At 42.3% G+C, this 27,014-nt stretch overlaps 3 protein-coding genes across 3 annotated transcripts; 1 reads left to right on the forward strand and 2 right to left on the reverse strand.

The window, feature by feature from the left end:
• Positions 1-226: 226 nt before the first annotated feature.
• On the reverse strand, positions 227-3,216 carry LOC311105214 (ATP-sensitive inward rectifier potassium channel 12-like; the record flags this gene model as incomplete). The annotated part of the gene is made up of 2 exons (XM_084147277.1): positions 227-1,808; positions 3,179-3,216. 2 exons carry the CDS (start codon positions 3,214-3,216, stop codon positions 227-229), a joined length of 1,620 nt encoding a protein of 539 aa, XP_084003403.1.
• Positions 3,217-14,932: 11,716 nt separating this feature from the next.
• Positions 14,933-17,889, forward strand: LOC311105263 (ER lumen protein-retaining receptor 3). Its single transcript, XM_084147356.1, has 5 exons — positions 14,933-15,288; positions 15,970-16,070; positions 16,162-16,320; positions 17,044-17,296; positions 17,395-17,889. The coding sequence occupies exons 1-5, from the start codon at positions 15,198-15,200 to the stop codon at positions 17,436-17,438; spliced, it is 648 nt and encodes a 215-aa protein (XP_084003482.1). The 5' UTR covers positions 14,933-15,197; the 3' UTR covers positions 17,439-17,889.
• Positions 17,890-19,360: 1,471 nt separating this feature from the next.
• LOC311105255 (GTPase IMAP family member 9-like) lies at positions 19,361-20,764 on the reverse strand (the record flags this gene model as incomplete). The annotated part of the gene is made up of 2 exons (XM_084147344.1): positions 19,361-20,400; positions 20,704-20,764. 2 exons carry the CDS (start codon positions 20,762-20,764, stop codon positions 19,361-19,363), a joined length of 1,101 nt encoding a protein of 366 aa, XP_084003470.1.
• Between the last annotated feature and the right edge of the window lie 6,250 nt (positions 20,765-27,014).

The following is a 27,014-nucleotide window of genomic DNA, read 5'->3' on the forward strand; positions in this document are numbered from 1 at the left end:
GTAAAGATTTCATACAATCTCATGTGTAATGATCTCTCTAGGTGACCGTCCCACAGCCCAACTGAGGTACACATATGGGTGAGGTGTGCAGAGTAGGACCACTACCTTAGCCTAAACCCAGAGCAAAACGTGCAAAATACAAAAGGAAGACCTCTCTTCAAGACCTACAGGTAGGTCTATATGAATATAGGGTTTGGAAAGGGTCTGAGGGTGCCATCCCTTTGCCTCAGATTCCTGACTCACTTTTAAATGTCAGTGGATCACGAGTAATGGTAGTCTGTAGAATGTCAAAATCCATCTGATTGTCCATGTCCAAAACGCACAGCACGTTGCTGCCGGATGTCATTGTGGCTGTGTCCTGAAACAAATTATGAAAGTCTACAGAACCTGAATTCCTCCTTTCCTCCTCCCTGTCTTTTCCCTTTTGCCTATCCAGTTCCTCCTCGTCCTCTCCACAGCTCAGTGCTACCTCATTCTCATAGCAGAAGGCGCTGGGGGAGTGGGGGGTTGCGAGGTGCTGGGTGATTCTGGGGCTGGTTGGGAATACTAAGTGGGAGGAGGTGGATGAGGCAGGCCGGCTGGCCGTCTCACTGAGCTCCTTGGCGCTGCAGTGGGGTGTGGAGGGCACCTCGTAGGTCTTGTGGAAGCGAGCATAGTCCACCTGATACTTGGTTCGGTCCTCAAAGATCACAGGCTCAAATCTATGCCCCCATAGGATCTCCTTAGCCAGATAGGAGCTGCGGGCCTGGGTGGTCATGGCGGTGGCCTCCACCATACCCTCCAAGATCACTACGATCTCAAAGTCATCCGACTCCAGATCAGCCCGGCTCAAAGTATACAGGGGGCTGTCCTCGTCGATCTCATGGACGATAACCAGAGGAGAAACCAGGAAGAGTCTGTCTATGCCTTCGTCGTAGCCTACATTGAGATCCCTCTGCTCTAGAGGGATAAACTCTCCCTCTGCCGTGATGTAGGGTCGAATGAGCTGTGCCCGCACATGGGCCTCCACGATGTGGCTCTTACGCAGGTTACCCACCCGCCACATGAGGCACAGCTTGCCATCGCGCAGGGAAATCACAGCGTTTTTAGAGAACAGCAGGGTCTGGTTCCTCTTCTTAGGGCGTGCCATTTTTACCATGATTGTGCCAAGCATGAAGGAGTCAATGATGCAGCCCACTATGGACTGGACCACCACTGTGATCACTGCCACAGGGCACTCCTCAGTGACACAGCGCCACCCATAACCAATGGTGGTCTGGGTCTCGACGGAGAATAGGAAGGCTCCGACGAAGCCCTCCACATGAAGGAGGCATGGCTGCCACTTTTTCTGCACCCCTTCAACTTCACCAAACCCAAGCCCATTCCCTTCCAACCCTGAAGAAGAACTCATTCCAGGGTGCTCGTCAAAATCCCCATGGGCTCTGGAAACTGCATAGAAGATTATTCCAAAAAACATCCAGGACGACAGGAATGTTGAGCAGAAGAGGAGTAGTAAGTGTCTCCAGCGAATGTCCACACAGGTGGTAAAGATGTCGGCCAGGTAACGTTGTGATTTTTCCTCCATGTTAGAGAATACCACATTGCAATGCCCATTTTTCTTGACGAAGCGACTTCTTAGTTGGCTCGATCCTGTGGTAGAGATCTTTCCGTTGTAATTGTTCATCCTATGACCTATGGCTCCTGATATCTTATCTCCTCCGGATGTGCCACAAGGGGAGTGGAACCGGCTATTTGGCGAGCTGTGGCCGTTGTGGAGCCCAAGTGTGGAGATCTTCAGGCCCTCCTCATCTGATGCTGCGAAGCTGTACCTGTTGGGTTAACAAATGGGGAAAGTATGGATAAATAAGAAAGAGATGTGAGAGTGGTTTGAGAGAGGGTGTAGAACAGGAAGAGTTGAGGTTTAAATACAGTGTCCATAATCTCATTGGACTATCTGTTCTTACCAGTGTGCCCTACAGGACACAGTGACTATGCATAGCTTGCCAACTCTGCACAGTGAGAGAGACATAATGTATGACTCACATTCTCTCATGCATTAAGACCGCACTTAGACAGGATATGCTGTGAATGAGAAATGCATTACAGTCCTATAAGGGTATCCTTCCTGAATACAAAGGTAGCATAAAAATATGCTTTCTCACTTTCCTCAAGACCATTTGACCTACCTCTGGTAACCTCTTAATATTGAACAGACTGACCTGTCTCTCTCCTTTGGAAAGGATAACCTGGGAAGGTGAGTTGTGTTTAGCTATGTGAGAGGGATTGCGGTCATCATGGGTTTAGGGATTATACCTGAGCCAAGTCTCTTGGCAGCCTATGTTGACTGGGACATACAGACATTATATTGACCAATTTATAGTGCTCCATTGATCAGGAAACTATATTCAACCATATACTAATTGCATTTTTAATAGTTGTACTATTTTGGTTCCATTAATTTGATATTCAAGTTATGTACACTGGCGAGCTAAGGTTGTCCATTTCCCTGTAATAACTCAAATAAGGAGAAGCATTGTCAGCTTTGGGGACATAAGGAATGACCAGTGGTGGAAAAAGTACCCAAATGTCATACTTGAGTAAAAGTCAAGATACCTTAATAGAAAATTACTCAAGTAAAAGTGAAAGTCACCCAATATAATACTACTTGAGAAAAAGTCTAAAAGTATTTGGTTTTAAGTACACTTAAGTATCAAAAGTAAATGTCATTGCTAAAATATACTTAAGTATCAAAAGTAAAAGTATAAATCAGTATAAACCAGACGGCACCATTTTCTTGTATTTTTTATTTACGGATAGCCAGGGGCACACTCCAACACTCAGACATCATTTAAAACAAAGCATGTGTGTTTAGTGAGTCCGCCAGATCAGAGGCAGTAGGGATGACCAGGGATGTTCTCTTGATAAGTACGTGAATTGGACCATTTTCTTGTCCTGCTAAGCATTCAAAATGTAACGAGTACTTTTGGGTGTCAGGGAAAATGTATGGAGTAAAAAGTACATTATTTTCTTTAGGAATGTAGTGAAGTAAAAGTAAAAGTAGTCCAAAATATAAATAGTAAAGTAAAGTACAGATACCCCCAAAAACGACTTAAGTAGTACTTTAAAGTATTTTTCCTTAAGTACTTTACACCACTGGGTATGACACAGGTATGACAGCTTCCTGTCATGGTGTCCTCACCTGTTGGCCCGTGCTGTTCCCATGGCACCAGTGATCATCAGGTGGTCAGTAGGTCTATAAGTGGGGTGGGAGGCTGGACTCAGTAGTCTACTGCGAAAGATTTGGTATCGGCATGGCAACTGTCAATGTGTGCATGGATGGCATCCCCGGTGAAGACCACTACAGGGAGAAAGATTATACATTTTGCCAAGATTCCTATACAGTACAGGTGTAGGATCTTTATTTTACCTATATAATCACAGCAAAATAATCCTGCAGCAAAAGGATTCCAACATTTAGTCCATAATGTTGCTTGATTGGTGGTTAGGCTATTAGCTGGTCAAAATGAGCCTACATGAAAAGTGGAATACTGTTAATATAACTGTGTGTTAGTACAGGTTTTCAGTGAATGTATGAAATCACAAAGCTCACTGCATTTCCTGTGGCTCAGGAAAATTCTCAGCCAAAAAAATTATGCTAAAATTAAGATCCTACATCTGTACCTGTGCATCACCATATTATTTTGCACAGATTTTGATAACTAACCCTCAACATTCGTAACTGATTTAGTGTGAGCATATTTTATTGAGAGAACTATGATTTGATGTGACCCGGTTTTTGAGTTACACACATATATCTTCAAGTAAGAGTTCAGTCCTGAGGTAATACATCTCTGTGGTTGGTTGTGTTATTTGTCTCTTTATAGAGGAAACACACCTGCCATTACTTCATGTCGGCGCTAAATAAAGACTTCAACGAAACTAAACAACTTGGTTCCACAATGATCTTCACATTTCCTAGCATCACACAATGTTAGAAAATGGCTCAGGGTTGTTTCTGTCATTACGTAATTCTCAGCCCCAAAATAAAATAAATCCCTCTCATAATCCTTGCATCATAATACCTACGATACGAAACACTTAGAAATCCAAGATCAGGTAATAGCTGTAGCTTTATTTTGTGAAAACATACAAAGGTTTTGTGTAATTGTGAAACTACATAATTTGAGACCTTCGCACGACAAGGCCAGTTTTCCTGACAGATCAACCGCCAGATGTGAGGATCTATGTAACAGTCCACAAAGCCAAACATGGTTGCCAATGGAATTGTCTGGAAGAACATTGACATATATTTTTCTCTCTAAATGACTGAATTTACAATACAATGACATTGTTAGGATTGTTATCAAAGTTTTTCACACTTCCCAGTGGTCTTATGTTGTGCATTCTCCCACAGGTACTCCTGGTTCAGGAAGGCAACATCAACTGAGGACATGATGCAGGATTACACTGAAGATCAAATCTGTCAATGCCGGAGTAATCATGATGGTGATCACTTTTTGGTTACAGGAGTTGAAATGAGACAGGTACAGATGCAGTGCTGCAGGTGACTAACAGCGAGCGGTTTCCATAGGAAGCCTTTACTGTGGAATTTGGAAGGTGACTGTGTGGTGAAGCGAGGGGGATGGAGCAAAACGGTAAAGCCACTAGAGACATGGTGGAGGGGGCTGGTAAGAGCTCTTCAGGATGAGTCACAGAGAGGGAAAGATTCAAGAGTAAACAGAACACATCTTAAACTGATTCACAGAGGTTTAACAAAATTACATCTAACAGTCACTCATCATCACAGTGTAAGGAGATGATGAGTGCATAGATAGACTTAACTTTGGGAAGAGATCGTCTGAATGATAATCTTTGTTACACAACACTGACAGATACTTAATCCCTCTCGAGCAGGAGGTGTATGTGTGCGTGTGTGTATGTGTGTGTGTGTTGGCTATGGAGGGGGGCTTCCTTTACTGTATCTTTATGTGTACTTGTCTGGCAAGGCCATTCTTAACCTGTAATCTCTTAAATTGCAGATTAATAGTCTCCTAATCTCTAGTCTCAAACAAGTGATATGAAAGGTAGATCTAAATAGAGTGACCTCGTTCAGATTTCCCACACACTAATCCCATATGGATGGAGAAGAAAAGGAGGGAAGACGGTGCCGGTGGCGGACAGTGTTGTGGAAGGATTAAGATGCGAACAGGACTTCTCCTAAACCACATCATACTTATCCCAGGGTAGTCACTGGAGCAGGATTACATTATATTTGGCATATGGGTCCTTACTGCATGTTAAGGCATATCTTGAAGTGCTTTGAAAGGCTGGTCATGGCTCACATCAACACCATCATCCCGGAAACCCTAGACCCACTCCAATTCGCATACCGCCCCAACAGATCCACAATTGACGCAATCTGACAGCCTATAGGGAGGAGGTCAGAAACCTGGCAGTGTGGTGCCAGGACAACAACCTCTCCCTCAATGTGAGCAAGACAAATGAGCTGATTGTGGACTACAGGAAAGGGAGGGCCGAACAGGCCCTTATTAACATCGACGGGGCTGTAGTGGAGCAGGTCGAGTTTAAAGTTCCTTGGTGTCCACATCACTAACAAAATATCATAGTCCAAACACACGAAGACAGTCGTGAAGAGGGCACGACAACACATTTTCCCCCTCAGGAGACAGAAAATATTTGGCATGGGTCCCCAGATCCTCAAAAAGTTATACAGCTGCACCATCGAGAGCATCCTGACTGGTTGAATCACCGCCTGGTATGGGAACTGCTCGGCATCCGACCGTAAGGCTCTACAGAGGGTAATGCGTATGGCCCAGTACATAACTGAGGCCAAGCTTCCTGCCATCCAGGACCTATATACTATGCAGTGTCAGAGGAAGGCCCAAAAAATTGTCAAAGACTCCGACTGTTCTCTCTACTACCGCACAGCAAGCGGTACCAGAGCGCCAAGTCTAGGTCCAAAAGGCTCCTTCAGCTTCTACCCCCAAGCCATAAGACTGCTGAACAATTACTCAAATGGCCACCCGGACTGGCCACTCCCTGTATATAGCCTCGTTATTGTTCTTTTATTGTTTTACTTTTATATAATTTTATTTTTAAAAAATATTTAGTAAATATTTTCTTAACTCTATTTCTTGAACTACATGGTTGGTTAAGGGCTTGTAAGTAAGCATTTCATGATAAGCTGTTGTATTCGGCGCATGTGACAAATAAAATTTGATTTGATTTGATCTCAAACACATAGGAGAATAGGTGGGCCGAAGCAGTCCTCTCTGAGATGTATAAAAGAAACAGTACACATATTAACCTATCGATGGCTGTTCAAAATGGGTAGGATTTGGTTGCAGTGTGTTTCCTGTTGTCATTATGTAAACTGTTTGTATTTGTTGATGAGAAAACAATGGGATGTAGGCCTACAAGGAAACTAATAAGAAAATAGAAGAATAAAGGTGGACCCAACCACAAGTTCCTTTTTTTCTCAATATGCTACAGTTAAAGCCCATATCGCATCCTGAGTGAAAATAAAAAATGCTTTTTTGGAATACAAAATACCAGATGCAGGGTTTGGGATTGTATAATTGAATTATACAACATGACGTGGCTAATAAGAGCCTGTTACAGCAGTAATTAATGTTGGCGGTACAGTGTGAATGAGTTTGTCTATGTTGACCTTTACTTTTCTCTGGCTTTGGTAAATTTCCTGAATCCATTCAGATGCAAAACTTTGTCTGGTCAAATTAGATTATGATGATAATAAACTATTTTAATCTTGTCAGTTCCACGAACAAGCCAGAAATTCAGTTGATCAATCCAGTCTGGGCTCTCAAAGATTTCACTAAGTAGGTTTATTGATATCATTCCTACAGTGGAACAAATTAAAGCATTTCTTTCTTCCATGAGCCACTGTCTAATGTAGCTCAATTGGTAGAGCATGGCGCTTGTAACGCCAGGGTAGTGGGTTCGATCCCCGGGACCACCCATACGTAAAAATGTATGCACACATGGCTGTAAGTCGCTTTGGATAAAAGCGCCTGCTAAATGGCATATTATATTATTATAATGTCAAAGAAACATGACCAACTGACATCTGACAGTCTAGAAATTCCCATCACCCTTTATTTGTAACAGATCAATTCCTGTCTCCCTGCGTGCCAATCATGTTGAACGATCTGGAACCTTTTCTGTCTGTTTACTGTTTACAGCTAGGGTAGTGTACCCTAATTAGGGTCAGTCAACAACAGCCCCCTACTAAGTAGTGATTGATCAACCCCAGTCATCACGACCATTGCATGCATGGCTTCAACTGAGGACTGTCTGTTTAAACAAGGAAAGTGTTACATAATGAAGGGCAAAGTAGATCAATGTCATTCTTTTTGCAGCTAAATGGGGTGAATCCTCTGCTTTGTTCATTTTATTACTATTTCTATTGTATTACTATTATTATTTTAACCTGTATAAATGTTGTTTTAGAAATGTGCTGAAAATTCTAATTATATGGGAATTATATGGTAAGGTGGTGTTGGCTTTGTATGTGGAAAAAGTTAATAACTTGTTTCATCGTTGCTAAATCCCAGTTTTTAGAACACAGATGCAGAATCACAACTGAGTTTTACCAGTAAGGATCGCCTGGCCACACAGAGTTAACTGTGGGATTATCCGTTTCATTACAACATCAACTTTCCTCTCATTTTCATGAGCTTCTGTTCCCTGTGTTTATTTATATATCCCTCCCTGTCCCCGTCTCCTGTTTATTGCTCTGGTGTGCTGTAGGCTACTCTACAGATCCATCCTTTATCGACAATATCCTCTGCACATATTTACTGTAACTTTGACATTTGGATGTAATCCATTATTCTGAATGTGTCTGTAAACCCTGGGTTAATTCACTCTCAGTTTGTGAACAAAACATTGAGATTACCTCAAACACAGACTAAATGAACCTACAGAGGAGCAGGTTTTACTGTCATAACAGCGGATGACTATGACTGATGCCTGGATGCCCTAGAGATGAAATAAGATTGAACTGTATAATAAAGTACATGTTTGCTCTATCCCTACACAGCAGTTTCCTTGATGTGTATGACTATGGACTGGGTGACGCAGTGCCTCATTGAGCTCTAGATTGATGGAAGGACAAACTTTAATGGGGAATGGTAGTGTTTAAGTGTCTCATGCAAATGTCTTGAGCAGGTATTATTGTCAAGTATTTAGTAGGAGATATCCAAATAACCAAGTTCACTATTGTAAATTAAATGTATATTTTTTTAAATATTTTTTTATCTCAGTTAAACCAAGGTTAAGCATCTTATCAATAGTAGAATACCCAGGTGAGAAATGGCAGCTGTTCCAGTAACCATGAAATAGAAGAGGCATTTGATTCTCACTGGGTTCAGAACTAGGCTTCATTATTTGTACATTATCTTTTTTTAAATTATTTTTTAAAGGCTGTGAAAAATGCATTTTCACTTCGTCAAGTCTGTGAATCCTATTTCCCACCACAAACGTCTTGACATTGTAATGTGCATTGGACACTGGGGACCTTTACGCATTTTAGGTTATGATTTAGGATAATTGATAAATAGGCCAGGCTTACTCACCTTAAAAACAACAAGTTATTTTGTTGTGCAGCTTGCTTGTTGTTTAGATCCACTTCTGAATTGTAACCTGAATTCTGAATAGTCCACTCACTCTTTGAAATGAAGGATGTGTAACCCAAAGAGTCGCTGTTGTGCGCCTTGTCTTTCGGCAATTGTTCTATCCTGTTCTGTTTCCACTCTCATATTCCTTTAACATAAATCACACATTTTTGCATATCTTTATTGTTTTTTTCCCTTTTGTTTTTTAATCCTTTGTTGTCCTCTGCTACCTTCTAACTGACTCCTGTCTCCTGTAATCCGGTCAGTGCGCGCTCTCCTCGACAGACTCGTGCACTGGAGTCTCCAATTGCTGTGTCAATTTACTCTGTGAAAAGTGTGTGGGTTCGAGGGGGAGAGGGGGTGCTTGTCAGTTTGATTATGTCTCCCTCACGTCTTTATATATATGTGTAGGCGTTAAATGATGCGTCCCCTTCTCATTTTACTGATGACTGAATCTCGAATCTATGTCTCATTGGAATAATAGTGGTGAGATTAATATGAAGTAGTTGTAGAAATGGGTATCAAAGTTGTTATAACCTTGTTAATACACTACCAAGCTACTTGGACTGAATTTTGCCACTAAATCGCGTATTGAACTCTGTATAGAATAAACCATCATTTCAGTTCCTTGAATATTTTACCCACTCACAGTGGCTCTCAGGCTGGTTTCCAGCCCATTATCTCTGCCAGTGCAGTCAGTCTCACTGTCAATGCATGTTAGTCTCCAACCACAGTCATACACTCCCCTAAGGCACTCTGCCAGACCTGGTGCACTTGGAGTGGTAATCTTCACTCCTTTACATAAGAGGACACTTTATAAAGTGTAGTATTGTAAAGTTGTTCTCTTTTTCTCTTGATTTGGCACCATATTTATGAGAACAGTTATTTGTGAAATACATTTTATGAACTCCATGACAGTGTACACTACTGGTCAAAAAGTTTTAGAACACCTACTCATTCAAGGGTTTTTCTTTATTTTTACTATGTTCTACATTGTAGAATAATAGTGAAGACATCAAAACTATGAAATAACACATGTAATCATGTAGTTAACAGAAAAGTGTTAAACAAATCAAAATATATTTTTATTGAGATTCTTCAAATAGCCACCCTTTGCCTTGATGACAGCCTTGCACACTCTTGACATTCTCTCAACCAGCTTCACCTGGAATGCTTTTCCAACAGTCTTGAAGGAGTTCCCACATATGCTGAGCTCTTGTTGGCTGCGTTTCCTTCACTCTGCGGTCCAACTCATCCCAAATCAACCAAAAATCTCAATTTGGTTGAGGTCGGGGGATTGTGGAGGCCAGGTCATCTGATGCAGCTGATGTCCTTCTTGGTCAAATAGCCCTTACACAGCCTGGAGGTGTGTTGGGTCATTGTCCTGTTGAAAAACAAATGATAGTCCCACTAAGCTCAAACCATATGGGATGGCATATTGCTACAGAATGCTGTGGTAGCCATGCTGCTTAAGAGTGCCTTGAATTCTAAATAAATCACAGACAGTGTTATGATGAGTTTCTGTTATCGAGAAGTTCATGATGCAAGAGAGTATGGGACACAGATGGAGAGTTCATTCAGACATTATTTAATGGTTACAATAATGGATTCAATGACTGGCATAGCCTCTTGTCATATGAATAACTTCCATACAAAATCTCTCAGTTTATATAATGCTCTCCCGATCTACTTCTGTCCAACATCTGCCAACCATCATTGAGTGTCACTCATCTACCACAATATCATCCCCATACTTGGTATTGTGTCACCCTGGCCATTCCCTCACGTACACCTTCTAAGAATATGACAAGTGACCCCCAATCTATCTTGGCACTCAGACCTTCTGTCCCTCACTAGTGACCTCTATAACACATGGCGTGTCCTTGTCCTCTCTCCCTCACATACATCTTATGAGTTTTACATACATTAATGAATCTTGTATCACAAATCATTATAACAGACAGTGTCACCAGCAAAGCATCCCCACACCATAACACTTCCTCCTCCATGCTTTACGGTGGGAAATACACATGCAGAGATCATCCGTTCACCCACAAAGACACAGCGGTTGGAACCAAAAATGTCAAATTTGGACTCCAGACCAAAGGACAAATTTCAACCGGTCTAATGTCCATTGCTCGTGTTTCTTGGCCCAAGCAAGTCTCTTCTTCTTATTGGTGTCCTTTAGTAGTGGTTTCTTTGCAGCAATTCAACCATGAAGGCCTGATTCACACAGTCTCCTCTGAACAGTTGATTTACATTTAAGTCATTTAGCAGACGCTCTTATCCAGAGCGACTTACAGTTAGTGAGTGCATACATTATTTTTTTATTTTTCATACTGGCCCCCCGTGGGAATCAAACCCACAACCCTGGCGTTGCAAACGCCATGCTCTACCAACTGAGCTACATCCCTGCCGGCCATTCCCTCCCCTACCCTGGACCAATTGTGCGCCGCCCCGTGGGTCTCCCGGTCGCGGCCGGCTACGACAGAGCCTGGATTCGAACCAGGATCTCTAGTGGCACAGCTAGCACTGCAATGCAGAGCCTTAGACCACTGTGCCACTCGGGAGACCAGTTGATGTTGAATTGTGTCTGTTACTTGAACTCTGTGAAGCATTTATTTGGACTGCAATTTCTGAGGCTGGTAACTCTAATGAACTTATCCTCTGCAGCAGAGGTAACTTTGGGTCTTCCCTTCCTGTGGCGGTCCTCATGAGTGCCAGTTTCATCATAGCACTTGATGGTTTTTGCGACTGCACTTGAAAAAACTTTCAAAGTTCTTGAAATGTTCCATATTGACTGACCTTCATTTCTTAAAGTAATGATGGACTGTTGTTTCTCTTTGCTTATTTGAGCTGTTCTTGCCATAATATGGACTTGGTATTTTACCAAATAGGGCTATCTTCTGTATACCCCCCCTACCTTGTCACAACACAACTGATTGGCTCAAACGCATTAAAAAGGAAAGAAATTCCACAAATTAACTTTTAACAAGGCACACCTGTTAATTGAAATGCATTCAAGGTGACTACCTCATGAAGCTGGTTGAGAGAATGCCAACAGTGTGCAAAGCTGTCATCAAGGCAAAGGGTGGCTATTTGAAGAATCTCAAATATAAAATATATTTTGATTTGTTTAACACTTTTTTGGTTACTACATGATTCCATATGTGTTATTTCATAGTTTTGATGTCTTCACTATTATTCTACAATGTAGAAAATAGTAAAACATAAAGAAAAACCCTTGAATGATTAGGTGTTCTAAAACTTTTGACCGGTAGTGTATATGGGGTTTGTCTGAACTTCATCCATAGATATGACCTAATGCTCAGTGTGAAATCTGAAGTTGCACCGAGCTCTCATCATAACTTGACATGTTTTTGCTGTAATATTGAAAATAAATGGCAGATAATTAACCTAATTGGAAACAACCCATAAACGTATGCCAGTGCAGTGTTCCTTATCTTGGGTATGGGTGGAGCCCAATTGTTTCTATGGAAACCATTTCCTTTTACAATCTTCTCTCTCCCTTTTCTCTGCTCCTAAATTATAGAGCAGAGGGGGCATCTTTTCAATACGCTCTCCTCCTCAATGGAAGGTGGGAGTATGTCTGTCCATATGACAGGCTCAGAGAAGAGGAGTGAGGGGGTGGACTGAGATAGGTACCAAGAAGTGACTGAAGAGTGGCTGAGGAGAGATGGAGAATGGATGTTGCGGGGCGACAGGAGCTTGGAGAAAAGGTACTATAGTATGAGCATTTGAGGTGTGTTAATGAAATCCAGAGCTTAAGATGCAAAATATTCCTCCTGATATGTAGCTGGCCACTGACTCAGCTGAGCTGTATACTGTAATGAAGGAAGGTGTGCCTATCAAAAGGTTATGGGGACTAATCTGACACCCAGGGCTGATTACTGGCTATTAATACACACACAGAGGAGACATCTTGTGGTCATCTTCTCCTCAGATCCTACTGTAGCCTGTCTGGTCACTCTGTCTGACCCTCTATACTGTCCTCCTGGCAGCCAGAGACCATGACAGGTGTATAATGGTGAAAAAAGTCACATCTAAATCAATTTAAAGTGGTTTTCCTTTTTTTTGTGATTAGAATTAGATATACCTTTATATTATTGCTAATGTTGATCCCTTCATATACTTTTATATTATCTAATGTTGATCCCTTCATACTTGTAATAGTACAGTTGGACATGTTTATGAACAGGTCATATACTGTATGCTCAATGTCTATCTTTACAACAAACATAATGAGGTAATAACTCAGTACTACCAGAACAATATATTTGGCAAATAAGTAATCTCATTGAAGAATACTGCCTATGTGACCATATAGACACTAGAACACACAACTAACTATACACTCACAATTGTCCCCTTGAAACGTACAGACATGCTTTTGCTCTGCTATTAGTTCAGGACTTAACACTTAGATGCTCAGGGGAAGTTTTTCCATTCGGTAAGGGGGAATGATGGAAGGCAGTGACTTGCGACAGACAGAACGACAGAGGGAGTGGATTATAATCACACTGCTGGACACAGGAACAATAATTTAGGAGCAGGTGACCAGGAAGGGAGGGTGAGGGGTGCCAAGCAAGAAGAGGTTGGTGATTAGTTTTGACGATGATTCAGATATTTAAGAGGATTGTAGGGTAGGCAGGGAGGAGGAGGAGGAGGTAAATATAGAGGGATGAAGAGTTGAACCAGGGAAATGGAGATAGTGAGTAGTTCAAAGCACTACACAAAACATGGAAACAAAATGACGAGCTCTCACTTGTCATAATGTGTATTGGTCTGTACCTTATCATTTTGAACAGTTGAACGCTAAAAATAAAAGGTTAAACATGGTCAGGACTCTGAAAACCGTGTGTTTTGTATTGAAGTTTAACAAAAAGGTGAAAAAATGTAAGACAAAGTACACTACATTACCAAAAGTATGTGGACACATGCTCCTCAAACATCTCATTCCAAAATCATGGGCATTAATATGGAGTTGTTCCCCCCTTTGCTCCTATAACAGCCTCCACTCTTCTGGGAAGGCTTTACACTAGATGTTGGAACATTGTTGCAGGGACTTGCTCCCATTCAGCCACAAGAGCATTAGTGAGGTCGGGCACTGATGTTGAACGATTAGGCCTGGCTCGCAGTCTGCACTCCAATTCATCCCAAAGGTGTTTGATGGGTTTGAGGTCAGGGCTCTGTGCAGGCCAGTCAAGTTCTTCCACACCAATCACGACAAACCATTTCTGTATGGACCTCGCTTTGTGCATGAGTACATTGTCATGCTGAAACAGGAAAGGTCCTTCCCCAAACTGTTTCCATAAAGTTTGAAGCACAGAATCATCTAGAATGTCACTGTATGCTGTAGCGTTAAGATTTCCCTTCACTGAGGGGATTAGCCCGAACCATGAAAAACAGCCCCAGACCATTATTCCTCCTCCACCAAACTTTACAGTTGGCACTATGCATTGGGGCTGGTAGCGTTCTCCTGGCATCCGCCAAACCAAGATTTGTCCGTCGGACTGCCAGATGGTGAAGTGTGATTCATCACTCCAGAGGACGCATTTCCACTGCTCCAGCGTCCAATGGCGGCGAGCTTTACACCACTCCAGCCGACGCTCGGTATTGCGGATGATGATCTTAGGCTGTTCGGATCATGGAAACCCATTTCATGAAGCTCCTGACGAACAGTTATTGTGCTGACATTGCTTCCAGAGGCAGTTTGGAACTCGGTGAGTGTTGCAAGCGAGGACAGACGATTTTTACATGCTACGTGATTCAGCACTCGGAGGTCCCATTCTGTGAGCTTGTGTGGCCTACTACTTGGCTGCTGAGCCATTGTTGCTCCTAGAGGTTTCCACTTCACAATAACAGCACTTACAGTTGACCGGGGCAGCTCTAGCAGGGCAGAAATTTTACAAACTGACTTGTTGGAAAGGTGGCTTCCTATGACGGTGCCACGTTGAAAGTCACTGAGCTTTTCAGTAAGGCCATTCTACTGCCAATATTTGTCTATGGAGATTGCATGGCAGTGTGCTTGATTAAATACACCTGTCAGCAACGGGTGTAGATTAAATAGCTGAATCCACTAATTTGAAGGGGTGTCCACATACTTTTAGTGTATGTGGCATGGGTTAGGACACAGTAGGCTTCTTCTTAACTGGTGAACAAGAATATAAAGGCAAAAACATAATGGTAATCGCAGCCTACACTGTAATTTGAGCGCCAGAGAGGCAATACGGATTTTGCAGAAACTGTCAGCCACGTCACCGCCAGAGGTCTGACTAACTTTTCCAGCCCTTTGCGAACAGTGGTGTAGAGGAATATCTATGCAGAATATCTAGAATGAACATTTATGAGCATTTGTTGTGATTTCCAAAGAACAAGAGGACATAACATTTGGGAACATTGGAGTTATTTGGGCTTTTTTTAGTCTCATTTTACATACGTTATTGTTTTGACTTCGCCTGAAGACTACTTGGAGGTCTCATTCTTACAGATTTTTACCGATATTTCGGCTCTTTCTTTTTGGAATACCAAAACAACACTATGAATATCTTCCGTCTAGCCGGTGACGTGTCCCATCTCATTGCTATCATCATTCTATTTATGAAGATATGGAGGTCCAAATCCTGTGCCGGTATGTTGACAGTGGGACTGTTTGATATGCAGTTGTTCACAGGGAAGTCTTGCTGTTAATGATTTATAGACTTGCTCATGCATAGGCCTAATATCTGTTTAACAAACTTGGGGACACATTGCCTGACATTTGTACATTTTGTACATTTTTTGTCATTTAGCAGACGCTCTTATCCAGAGCGACTTACAGTTAGTGCATACATTTTCATACTGACGACTCAAACTGAATGTTTCTGCTGCTCTATGTTCGCTACATAGGCCTACTTCAACTAACGTCCGTGGTATCCAGGCAAGGTGACACAGTGAAGAAGAAATGTATCTGTCCATCTCAGTTGGGAAGTTGACCTCACACTCCTAGTACTGGTCTGCAACGCTCACAGCAGTGCATTTGTTACTTTGTTGCAACAATGTAACAACGCGCCTCGATTATAATTGGTTACAATACATTGCAATATTTTGTGGTTAGAGAGTAAATCATTTTGACTTGTCCACTTCGACCCACAAGAATGTTACGTGGCATATTGTTCAGTCTAGCCTAATTTGCTTTGGGAGTCGCACCCTGGCCTGCTTTCTACCTCAGCTATCAGCATGGATCATGCTTTGCCATCCCCAGGTCATGAAATCAAATTGTTGTGTATATGTGTACATAAACGAGATTAATGACTGTTGTGTGTTTCTGCAGGTATTTCTGGGAAGTCTCAGGTGCTTTTTGCATTAGTCTTCACTGCAAGATACCTGGACCTGTTCACTAGCTTCATCTCCATCTACAACACAGTCATGAAGGTGAGGTAGCAGATAGTATCCTACAAAGAAGCCAACCAATCAATGATTTGTGTTCTAACCTAAACTCCTTCCCACTGTCTTGTGGGCTCAGGTGGTGTTCCTGGCTTTGGCATATGCCACTGTGTACCTGATCTACATGCGCTTCAGGAGCACCTACGACTCAGAGAGTGACTCATTCCGTGTTGAGTTCCTGCTTGTGCCTGTGGCTGGGCTTTCCTTCCTGGAAAACTATGCATTTGCCCCACTGGAGGTAAATGTTCCAGGTTCAATACATACTGTAGATATTGAACATACAGGTAACTGCCAAAATAAAGGAAACACCAACATAAAGTGTCTCAATAGGGCGTTGGGCCACCACAAGCCGCCAGAACTGCTTAAATGCGCCTTGGCATAGATTCTACAAGTGTCTGGAACTCTATTGGAGGGATGCGACGCCATTCTTCCACAAGGAATTCTGTCATTTGTGTTCTGTTGATGGTGGTGGAAAATGCATCTCAGGCGCCGCTCCAGAATCTCCCATAAGTGTTCAATTGGGTTGCGATCTGGTGACTGAGACACACACACACACACACACACACACCCTTTAAACCCCCTTTGTGATCCTTCTTTTCAAGTCATTGAGAGGTCTTCTAGCCATGGTAGCCAAAATAATGGACAACTGGGCATTTTTATACATGACCCTAAGAATGATGGGATGGTTTAATAGCACCAGCTTTCAATATACTTTGTATCCCTCATTTACTCAAGCATTTCCTTTATTTTGTTTGTTACCTATAGATTATAATGAGCTATTCTATCACATCATGGGTATAGATAGACAATGTAAGTGAGAGGCAACTAAAACCCAAAATATTTGCTTTTGGGGAATATTGACCTAGAAGTCTCAACTTGACTGGTAGAGGGTCCCTTGATGTGTTTGTACATGTGCATGTCAGACCTCATACTTGATTGAATGCATATCTTTGGTGCACAGATCCTGTGGACCTTCTCCATCTACTTGGAGTCAGTGGCCATCTTGCCCCAGCTCTTCATGATCACCAAGACCGGCGAAGCAGAGTCCATCACCACCCACTACCTGTTCTTCCTGGGTCTCTACCGAGCCCTGTACCTGGCCAACTGGGTGTGGCGCTACCACACAGAGGGCTTCTTTGACCAGATTGCTGTGGTGTCCGGTATGGTGCAGACTATCTTCTTCTGTGACTTCTTCTACCTTTACGTTACCAGGGGTAAGCATGAGCCAGGGAGTGATTTTGACTTTGTCTTATATTTCTAGTACATATTTCATCCCCTTTACCTTTCCCTCTTTCCCTTTGTCCCTCTCCAGTGCTCAGAGGAAGTGGAAAGATGTCCCTGCCCATGCCCGTCTAAAGAGTCAGTGCTGTTCTAAGCAACACTTGAGCAGTTCAGTAACTGAAAGCACCTCTGCCCTCCAATTATACTTCGTAATGGACTAGTCAGCAGTGTCACAGTACCCCCTGTATACCTTGGGGGGTATATACCCAGAGGGCAACCGTCGTGTTGTTGGTACCTGGTTTGTTTGTTGCTTAGCCTTAGTGAATGTGTGCTTTTCCCTAAAATGACCAAAGAACTTTGTCCTATGTTTTTGTGCATGTGTGTGTGGAACTGAATGTTAATGGGAATTGAGTAAATTGAATACTGTGGGATTTATTTATTTATTATACTTGCCTTATTTTCTTTCATAGAAGCAGATATTGTCCCGCTTGAAGTAGTCCAATGCAGTTTGTGCCTTAATTTTCCTTTTCTAGTAAATGGCATATTTTGAATGTCTTATTACATCAAAAATTGTGTAAACATTGTATATCTGTGAGATATTTGTTCTGCTTTCCTGTCTTTTCACAATTTTTACATATAACAGTGACCAACCTTCAAGGCTTACATTGTTTCACCTAGCAGTGTATTGGGAGTCTTGCATTTAGGCTGCTATGGGTGATATGTGGCATCCTTGTCAAGAGTTATGCTATGTTCTTCCCTTTATGAAAATAAGTCCATGGAGATGCCATACAGAACGCACTGTTGTGTATGTAACTCTTATGTCTGTCCACTTCTTGACTGAACCAATGTTCTTCCATTCCTTTAATAGTAATGCATTTTATTAAGCAAAACAAATACACATTTTTGTGATGTCACAGTTCATACCAAATATATTTTGTATTTGATGAGACATCAACAGTTATTTCACACTAACTAGAGTTCATTCATATCTCAACATTTATTGAGTACATTTTTGGACCAGGATTACATTGGCAAAAGCAGATGAATGCTTCAACAAAATGGAAAGGTACTTAAACTAAGTATCTTCATACTATGAACTAGATTTGTATATGTGTGCCAAACCTTTACAACTCTGGTGCCCATGTTGTAATTATCAACATTGTAATACCAAGAACCTTCATCATTTGTAAATCAGGTCAATAAAAGGCATTTTTACTGGTTCATCAGGTTCTTCGTGTTGATTACTTTAAATTTTGTTTCATCACACCAGGATGTTTACTCCTTCTGCATACTCACACTAGCGATCCACACCATTCAAAACCACACACACAAGTGATTCACACCACTCAAAACCAAAAACACAAGTGATTCACACCATTCAATTGGTAGAGCATGGCGCTTGTAACGCCAAGGTAGTGGGTTTCGAACCCCGGGACCACCCATACGTAAAAATGTATGCACACATGACTAAGTCGCTTTGGATAAAAGTGTCTGCTAAATGGCATATTATATTATATTATTCAAAACCACACACACACAAGTGATTCACACCACTCAAAACCACACACAAGTGATTCACAACATTACAAAAATTCACAGCACTCTTTACTTTTCGATTGAGTATTCAATAATGGATGCCTGTTTACTCTCGTGGCACTATGACAACCTGGACAAATAGCATCACTTCCTCAAATGTCAGGGCTGGGGCTTCTATTAAGGATGATGGTTCAGTTCCATTACAGTGGTATTACACTGAATTTGCATTCTATCAACTCTTATTAACTTTCTGTTCATTTACCTCCATGTGTTAGTGCATTAATAGCTTAATCAACTATGACTGACAATGGAAGAAAGTGCATCTGCGCTCTTTAGCAAGCCTGCCTTATGAAGTCATAGTGATGATTTTTCAAAGAACACAGTTGAGTGATAAATAAGTGTGTAAAACTAATTTGCACTTCAGAGACAGAAACAAATATACTTTGATTATTTAAGACCCTCATCTTCTACCTGATAATCCAGCACCATACAGTAAATAATAATAGATATTAAAAGTTCTGTCAGTGTAGGAGGGTTTTGCGGTGTTTGTTAAGCACTTTACTTCCCTCTCTCACAGCTCCTCCCACCACTTTGGCAGCTGATGTGATTGACAGCGGTGTGGTAGCCAAAGCTGCTGCCCTCTCTATCGCCTTAACCTTTTTCACTGCTTTCCCTTTCCCTTTGCTTGTTACTCCAGCCCCCTCTGCCGCCCCCTTCCCCAGGGCAGACACCAGCTCACACCAGAACAACTTCTCTGCCTTCTTTCTGGCTGCCTCTTCCTCTCTTCTCCTCTCCTCCTCTTCCCTCCTTCTCATTCGCTCTGCCTCCGGTCCCTGCGGCTCTGGCCTTGTCTTCACCCCATCCTCCTCCTGCGTCAATGGAGCCATCCTTCTTTCTCCCAGAATGCCCTCCTGTACTTCTCTGATGGCTCTATCTGCCTCCTGGTACATCTCATTGGTGTAGCAGCCCCCTCCGTTCTGTGTCACCATCTTATCTATCTTCTCCAGGAGCTCTGTGACCTGAGTGCAGTCTGTTATCTTGTTGCTGTTGTTAAAGACATGGTATCCCCCCTGACAGCTACTCACAAACTCCTGGAGCTCCTGGCTCTCCTTCATGATGTCTTCCATGCTTTTTCCCTGAAGCTGGTCGCCCCAGGTGAACAGTAATACTGTGTATCTGAGGGCTCCTGGTCCGAAGGTGGCCTTGACCCACTCCAGGGCATCCCGCTCCTCCTGAGTGAACCTGCCAGGCTGAAGGGTCACCAGGAAGGAGTGGGGGCCAGGGGCAGACAGCACCACACAGCGGCCTGCCTCAGCTGTCACCTCCTGAGGGGAGAGGCGTGTGTCGAAGAACCCTGGGGTGTCGACCACAGTGAGGTTCCTCCCAGCCACAGCTCCACTCTGTCTGTTACACTGACCAGTTACGGAACATGAAGAGATGTCCACCCGGAATGCCTGCCTCCCTAGGATGGTGTTCCCAGAGGAGCTTCTCCCTGTACCCGTCTTCCCCACCAGTACCATCCTCAGCTCCCCACTGTCCAGCTCCGGTGATGCTTCACGTGCTGTGACACAAATTACAGTAATTTATACTGACCTAACCAATCTAAAAGTGTAACCTACCTTGAAATTACTGTATGACATAGGCCTACTGTGTTCCTATTATCACCCATATAATATGTAGGCCTATTATATTTATAATGGTTGGGGGCTGGAAAATGTATTTAGCCTACATTACAGATTTCTGAGTACTGCTGTTCATTCTCGGTGGATGCTGTAAAAAATGCTATACAAATGCCATCTTTTTTTAATGGAATGGAAAATCTACCCGCTCACATCAACGACAGTAGGCTATTATTGTTTCTCACCCAGACTCGAGGCAGCACATTCCAATGACGCCATCTCCACTTCCCCACATGAGTTAGCCATGGCGAACACGGCTGCAACTATGGATTTCCCGTGGAATACCTAATATGCACTGAAATAATTGGGTCCTGTCTTCGGCTGCGTTACTTGCGTATATTACCAGCGCTTCGTCATTCTTATGATAGTCTTTTTTATTGAGAAATTACATATATTTGTATCCATGTCCTTTTTCTTTTCAACCCGTTTACATGCGGCGCTGCAACGATGTCATTGTGATAATGCGCACATGCGACCAGACAGTCTGCGCTGAATGACTGGCACTGTTAGCCTACCTGTGATCAGTTCTTTTACCCTATTCTGTCAACTTGCCATTCATGCTTACATTTTGTTATTCGCATATGAATTCGGGAAAAAGGGTGGGACGTAATATAAACTGAGACAGCTTTGTCCTGATGTGTTTATTTCTTGGTCTGACAAGAGAAAATCCAAACTATTGTTACTAAGCACTTGCAGAGAAACCAAATGATCAAAATCACATCACTTAATTGGTGTGACATCATAGAGGGGGGCAGAGCAAGCTTTAAACAGGAAGCTCACACTGCAAAGCACACATAAGATCAGTGACATAACTTTTTTTTCTGTTTTGATGTTAAGATTGTCATAAATAATGCACTGTGCCAAATTGTAAATGTGCATACTAGTACTGTGCGGGTTGACTCCAGTGGAGGCTGCTGAGTGGAGGGTGGCTCATAATAATGCCTGGAATGGAGAAAATAGAATAGCATCAAACACATAGAAACCATGGGTTATTCCACTCTAGCCATTACCACGAGCCCGCCCTCCCCAATTAAGGTGCCACCAACCTCCTGTGGTTGACTCATAACCCGCAGTCCCCGAGGTTATATCAGTAGGCGGGGTTTAGGCTTATTCAATATTGTGTGGATGAAGGGCGGGTGGGTGGCGGCGGTTTGAATAAAGAGAAAATAACTTTTAAAAAATCCATAAATGTATCATTATTTTGCTATCTATAGGCTACATTGAGGTTAGTGCGTAACCCTAAGCTTTAGGGCCTAACAGTACACGCATCAAATAGCCTACACGCTAATTGCCAAATGCTTTTGGGAACAGGCAGAAAATGTTAAAGTCGATCCATGGAGGCAAAAAGGGATGGCCATACCAAAGTAGGACAGCATGGAGTAGCTAAAGTGGGACAGTCTTATAGGCTTTTCTAATGGACGAAAGAGATCCAGTTTACATTAGGGACCCCCTGTACTTAAGTTAGGCAGAGCTCTGGTTCTTGTAGTACTATGTCCTGTTAATGATGTCTTGTAGTACTGTTATTAGTACTGTTATTTGAGTGAATTCAGAAAAAGTGGGACATGTTTTGCATTTCCGACTTCTGGAAACTCTTCAGACATCTATCCAACATATTAGCATAACACATTATACATTTCTGAAATCCTCAGATGTTTCCCAATCACACAAAGTTTTATTGAATTGTCATTGGGGTACAATTAGGACTATAATAATGGTGTACCAGTTTACCTAACCTGCTGTCCCAGTCAGCCAAATGCAAACTGAAAAAGTTGTTTTGACTCCGTGCACACAAATGTGTGTGTCATACCTCCTGTGAATATGATATCAACATTCGTTTTTTTGTGTGATTAGGAAACATCTTGAGGATTTTAGACATGTATCATGTGTTGGGCATTGTTGGGTTAATATGTTGGATAGATGCCGAAAGAGGTTACAGGAGACAAAAAGTGTTCCACTTATTCTGAATTCACCCACTACTACTTTTCCTGTGTTTTATATACACTCAGTGGCCAGTTTATTAGGTACACCACCCCGTTCACGAAAATGTATCGCTGCTACAGACAGCGAGTCAAGTGGCCGTGGCTTGCTATATAAACGTTAGAATGGGCAAAACTAGTGACTTAAGCGACATTGAGCGTGGTATGATCGTCCGTGCCAGGCGCGCCGGATCCAGTATCTCAGAAACGGCCGCCTTCCTGGGCTTTTCACAAACAAGTGTCTAGGGTTTACTGAGAATGGTGCAACAAAAAAAAACATGCAGTCCTGTGGGCAAAAACAGCTAGTTGATGAGAGAGATCGAAGGAGAATGGCAAGAATCGTGCAAGTTAACAGGCAGTCCACAAACAGATAAATAACGGCACAGTACAACAGTGGTGTGCAGAACGGTATCTCGGAATGCGCAACTTGTCAGCCCTTGACACGGATCGGCTATTGCAGCAGACGACCACACTGGGTTCCACTCCTATCAGCTAAAAACAAGAGGAAGCGGCTCCAGTGGGCACGCGATCAATAACACTGGACAGTCATGCTGATGGCAGAGTCAGAATTTGGCGTAAGCAGCATGAGTCCATGGCACCATCCTGCCTAGTGTCAATCGTACAGGCTGGTGGTGTAATGGTTTGGGGAATGTTAAGTTGCATCAATTCAAATCTGGTATTAGGAACAAAAGAGGTCAATACACGTCTTCTAAATAGACTAGTATTTTAATTAATGCAAAACCTTCAATGGTAAATATGATGTTCGTATATACGGGTCCGATGAAATACCTCGCAGGGCACTCAGAGAACTAATCCATTGTTACAGGTTCTTCCTCAAATACTCTGACAGAGAGAGAGTTCCCACCTCTCTGCTGGCCAATCAGAGTAGAGACTGAGCGTGGTTTAGACTTACTCAGCCAATCCGTTGGCGCACCCCTGTTGCCAGGCATAAGTTCTTATCATAACAACCTGTCATGGTGAGAAGAGCCAGCTCCCCTAGACACCATTCCTACGTCCAAGGATGGTTCACAGATCACAAAGGACCAGTATAGTCTAGTATTTGGAGACACAAATTCTTATCTCATTTTACCCCCTAAAACAGCTCTTCACATCAATCACAGCTTGCCAGGTGACACAACCCACATCAGCACAGTCCAGAATGCATTCTTTCTAAGTTAGTCATCCCATCAATTATGAGAATAATAAATCCCCCACAATCCCCCTTTTCACACCCACTGGGTGTGAACCCAAAATAAGAAAACACAGGGTGTCAGTCATTAAAATACATTACAAACTAAAATAATCACACTTTCATTAATAGGCCATAATGATACTAAAAAATAAAAACCCTCAGTCCATCTACACCCAACTTGCAAATTGTTACCAGTCACCAAGGAACTTCAAACCATCACATAAGGAAAGACAAACATTCACAATGGTTAACTTGATTAATAAAGCATAAAACACAGGATTAATAGAACACAAAACATAAGATTATTAACACATAAAACACAAACAGGGAAGTACATTTTGGCCCCCTTTAGACACCCTCTAAAGTGTCACTCCACCAAGCCTGGTAGGTCATATCTATCATTTCTTAGGTCGGAGTCCAGGATTGGGCCGTATCTCACCATCTGTTGGGAAACCACCTTCTCCATCTCCTTTCTCACCAAACCTCAGACACAGGAAATAAGACAACATCCACAAAGAACAAGTATACCCATAGAAGCTATAACTTCACCCAGAATAGTTACAACAATAGTTTTCCATTTACCAAATATGTTATCAAACCAACCGTTTATGGAGCTATCAATACCAGAGTTCTCAGCCAGTTCGTTCGCCAACATGGTGAGTCCCTCAAGCTCTTTTGTCACGGACTCGTCCGGTGCTATGTTGTTTGAGGATGAAAGTACAGCACATATATCCAAACAGAACACAAACTCCGCCCCGCTCAGCCAAAAGCATATCTAAAGCTATTCTATTCTGCCATGTCATTAAGCTAGTTGCCGCTGTCTGCTCAGCTAATCCCTTTATTGCATCACAAGTGTGGTTTATAAATCTTTGCTGGTTATAGTAAATATAATTCATCCAATCTACGTTTTTATTAATTGTTGACCACCAAAAAAGACTTGATTCAAACTCAGCTGCGATCTGATTCCTAGCTTTGAATTGTTCTGGAACCCCTCGAGGTACTGATATATATCCTTTCATCAAAGGATCCCGGGAGGAGGTCCCACTTTCTACGTGACAACTCACCAGTCTCTGACACGTTTGATTGTTTACATATGTAGGTGAGTTCACAATCAGTTATCACCACACAACCATCAGATGTCAGCACGGGCCTGGTTTTGGTTCCTAAAATCCTCTGGCTTTTTGCAGTGTGTGACATGCACCCAGGTGGATCTAATAGGACTTGATAGGGCCCTTCCCAACAGGCCTGCTTCCAGTTTTTCTTCTTTTAGGGACTGGATGCTCACCCAGTCTCCTGGTGAGATAGAGTGGGTCACCTTCTCCTTTAGTTCACCTGTGGGGCACAAAACCTCTGACATACGGGTGTGGTTAATAAACTATCTTCACACATACATGTTCAGCTCTCAATTTCTATATATATATATATATATATATATTTAAAGTATTTTGTCCTCTCCTTCGTATATATTTATTATTTAATCCTATCTCTCCCCTTTTGACACATGACTTGCCCATGTGTCAATATTACCACCTACCTAAACAATCCCTTAGGTAATTTATCAACCAAATGCCATGCCTTTCATTTTTGAGATTGTCTTTTGCTCCTCCCACTTCCTTTGTCTTTTATGGCAGCTAAATTCGACTTTCATCCAGTTCAGAATCAATTAGTAATCCAATCATCAATCTCTTATCTTGTAAAAACACTTATGTTTAGTTCAAACTCTGTTCTACCCAGGCTCTCCCGGGCTTGACCTGAAGACTGATTGTTGGACATGACAAGTCCATATTTAGGTCACCTAAGTCTTCTGCCTAGCAACAAAGAATAAAAACCTCTATGTTCATGATTAACCCAGTTATATCTAATAGCCCACCAAAAAAACCCTCATCATCTTTAAATCACGACCAATGTCATATCCCTCTTTACTCTCTACCATTTGGATAACATCCCTGATGTATGTATGCCTCCTTAGAGTTCCAAATGATTTTACCATGGGCTGCCATTGCCTTCCCATAGATAAGATCACTTAATTTACCCGTATGCAGTACATAATGGAGTACCCAAGCTTTACAGCAGTTTATCATTACCAAAAAGCTCATCATTTGTTTTTTGTTTAACGGTTTTGGCGCTTCAAGTACAGCAGTTTTCCTGGATGAGTTTAACATTCGCCCCTCCTGAGTTATAGTGTGTCCTAGGTAAATGACCTCGCTCTGCCAAAGTTGAAGTTTATTTTTGCTCACTTTGTGTCCCTGTTCTGCCAGGAAGGTTAACAATTGGATTGTATCCCTCTTACATCCCTCCTGAGTGGGATTAGCCAATAGAATATCAACTACATAAACTAACATTTGGCTTCCTTCCCTAGGTTCAAACTTTCCCAAATTCCTAGTTATAGCCTGGGCAAAGATTGTAAGACTTTCCGAGTAGCCTTGAGGCATCCTAGCGTAAGTCCATTTCCTTCCCTGAAAAGTAAAGCCATACCACCCCTGACTATCCGGATGAACTGGGATACTAAAGAAAGCATTAGCTAAATCTATCACTGTAAAATAGGAGTTCTCTGGTTTCAATTGATTCAGCAATGTATGTGGATCTGGTACACATGGAGCTCTGGGAATTATATTTCTATTAACCCCCTGCAAGTCCATGACCATCCTCCAGTCGGCGCTAGGTGCCGCCTTTTTAACAGGAAATACTGGAGAGTTGCATTGTGCCTCATCTCCAGGAATTATCACCCCTCTCTTAAGTAAATGCTCAAATGTAGGTGTTATCCCTTTTATTGCTTCTGGTTTCATAGGGTATTGCTTTTGGTATGGTCTATGATCGGATCGAGGAATCACTTGTACTGGAGCTACCCCCTTAATTAGTCCTACATCGGCTGGTCCTTGTGACCATAATTTGAACGGAATTGCTGCTAACTCAGCCTCCTGTTCCTGAGTTAAGAAAATCTCTTCCTGTCATCCGTTAAAACTTGTCTCCAGGTGGACCCCGGGCAGGGTTTTTGCTCTCCAATTCAACTTTCTTCTATATCTCCCAGTGGAGTGGCTATACTGATCCCCATTTGGTGTATTCTGCCAGTCAGTAATGTTTTCCCCCTGTTTTATCGATTTACCTAGTGATAACCATTCCTCTGAATGTTCTTTCACTAGGGCAACATGGGGGCTCCACCCTTCTCTGTACAGCCTCTGGCTCTGTGAACCCATTTTAACCCAATTGTTTTTTCTGTGGTTCTTAACACTTCTTCCTCATAATCTGGGTTAGGGCCTGGGTGCTCATTACACCATACTGTACAGTGTAAGTCATCTACTGTCATCTTAGTTGATCCAATCACTAACTC

The sequence above is a fragment of the Coregonus lavaretus genome, assembly GCF_964263955.1.
Source record: "Coregonus lavaretus genome assembly, chromosome: 2".
NCBI classification, from domain to species: domain Eukaryota; kingdom Metazoa; phylum Chordata; class Actinopteri; order Salmoniformes; family Salmonidae; genus Coregonus; species Coregonus lavaretus.

Bases quoted from the DNA above. Each gene is read 5' to 3' on its own strand.
- LOC311105263 (XM_084147356.1), top strand. From the start codon at position 15,198: ATGAATATCTTCCGTCTAGCCGGTGACGTGTCCCATCTCATTGCTATC. The intron at 15,289-15,969 runs GTATGTTGACAG...GTGTTTCTGCAG, and splicing joins GAGGTCCAAATCCTGTGCCG to GTATTTCTGGGAAGTCTCAG. The intron at 17,297-17,394 runs GTAAGCATGAGC...GTCCCTCTCCAG, and splicing joins CTACCTTTACGTTACCAGGG to TGCTCAGAGGAAGTGGAAAG.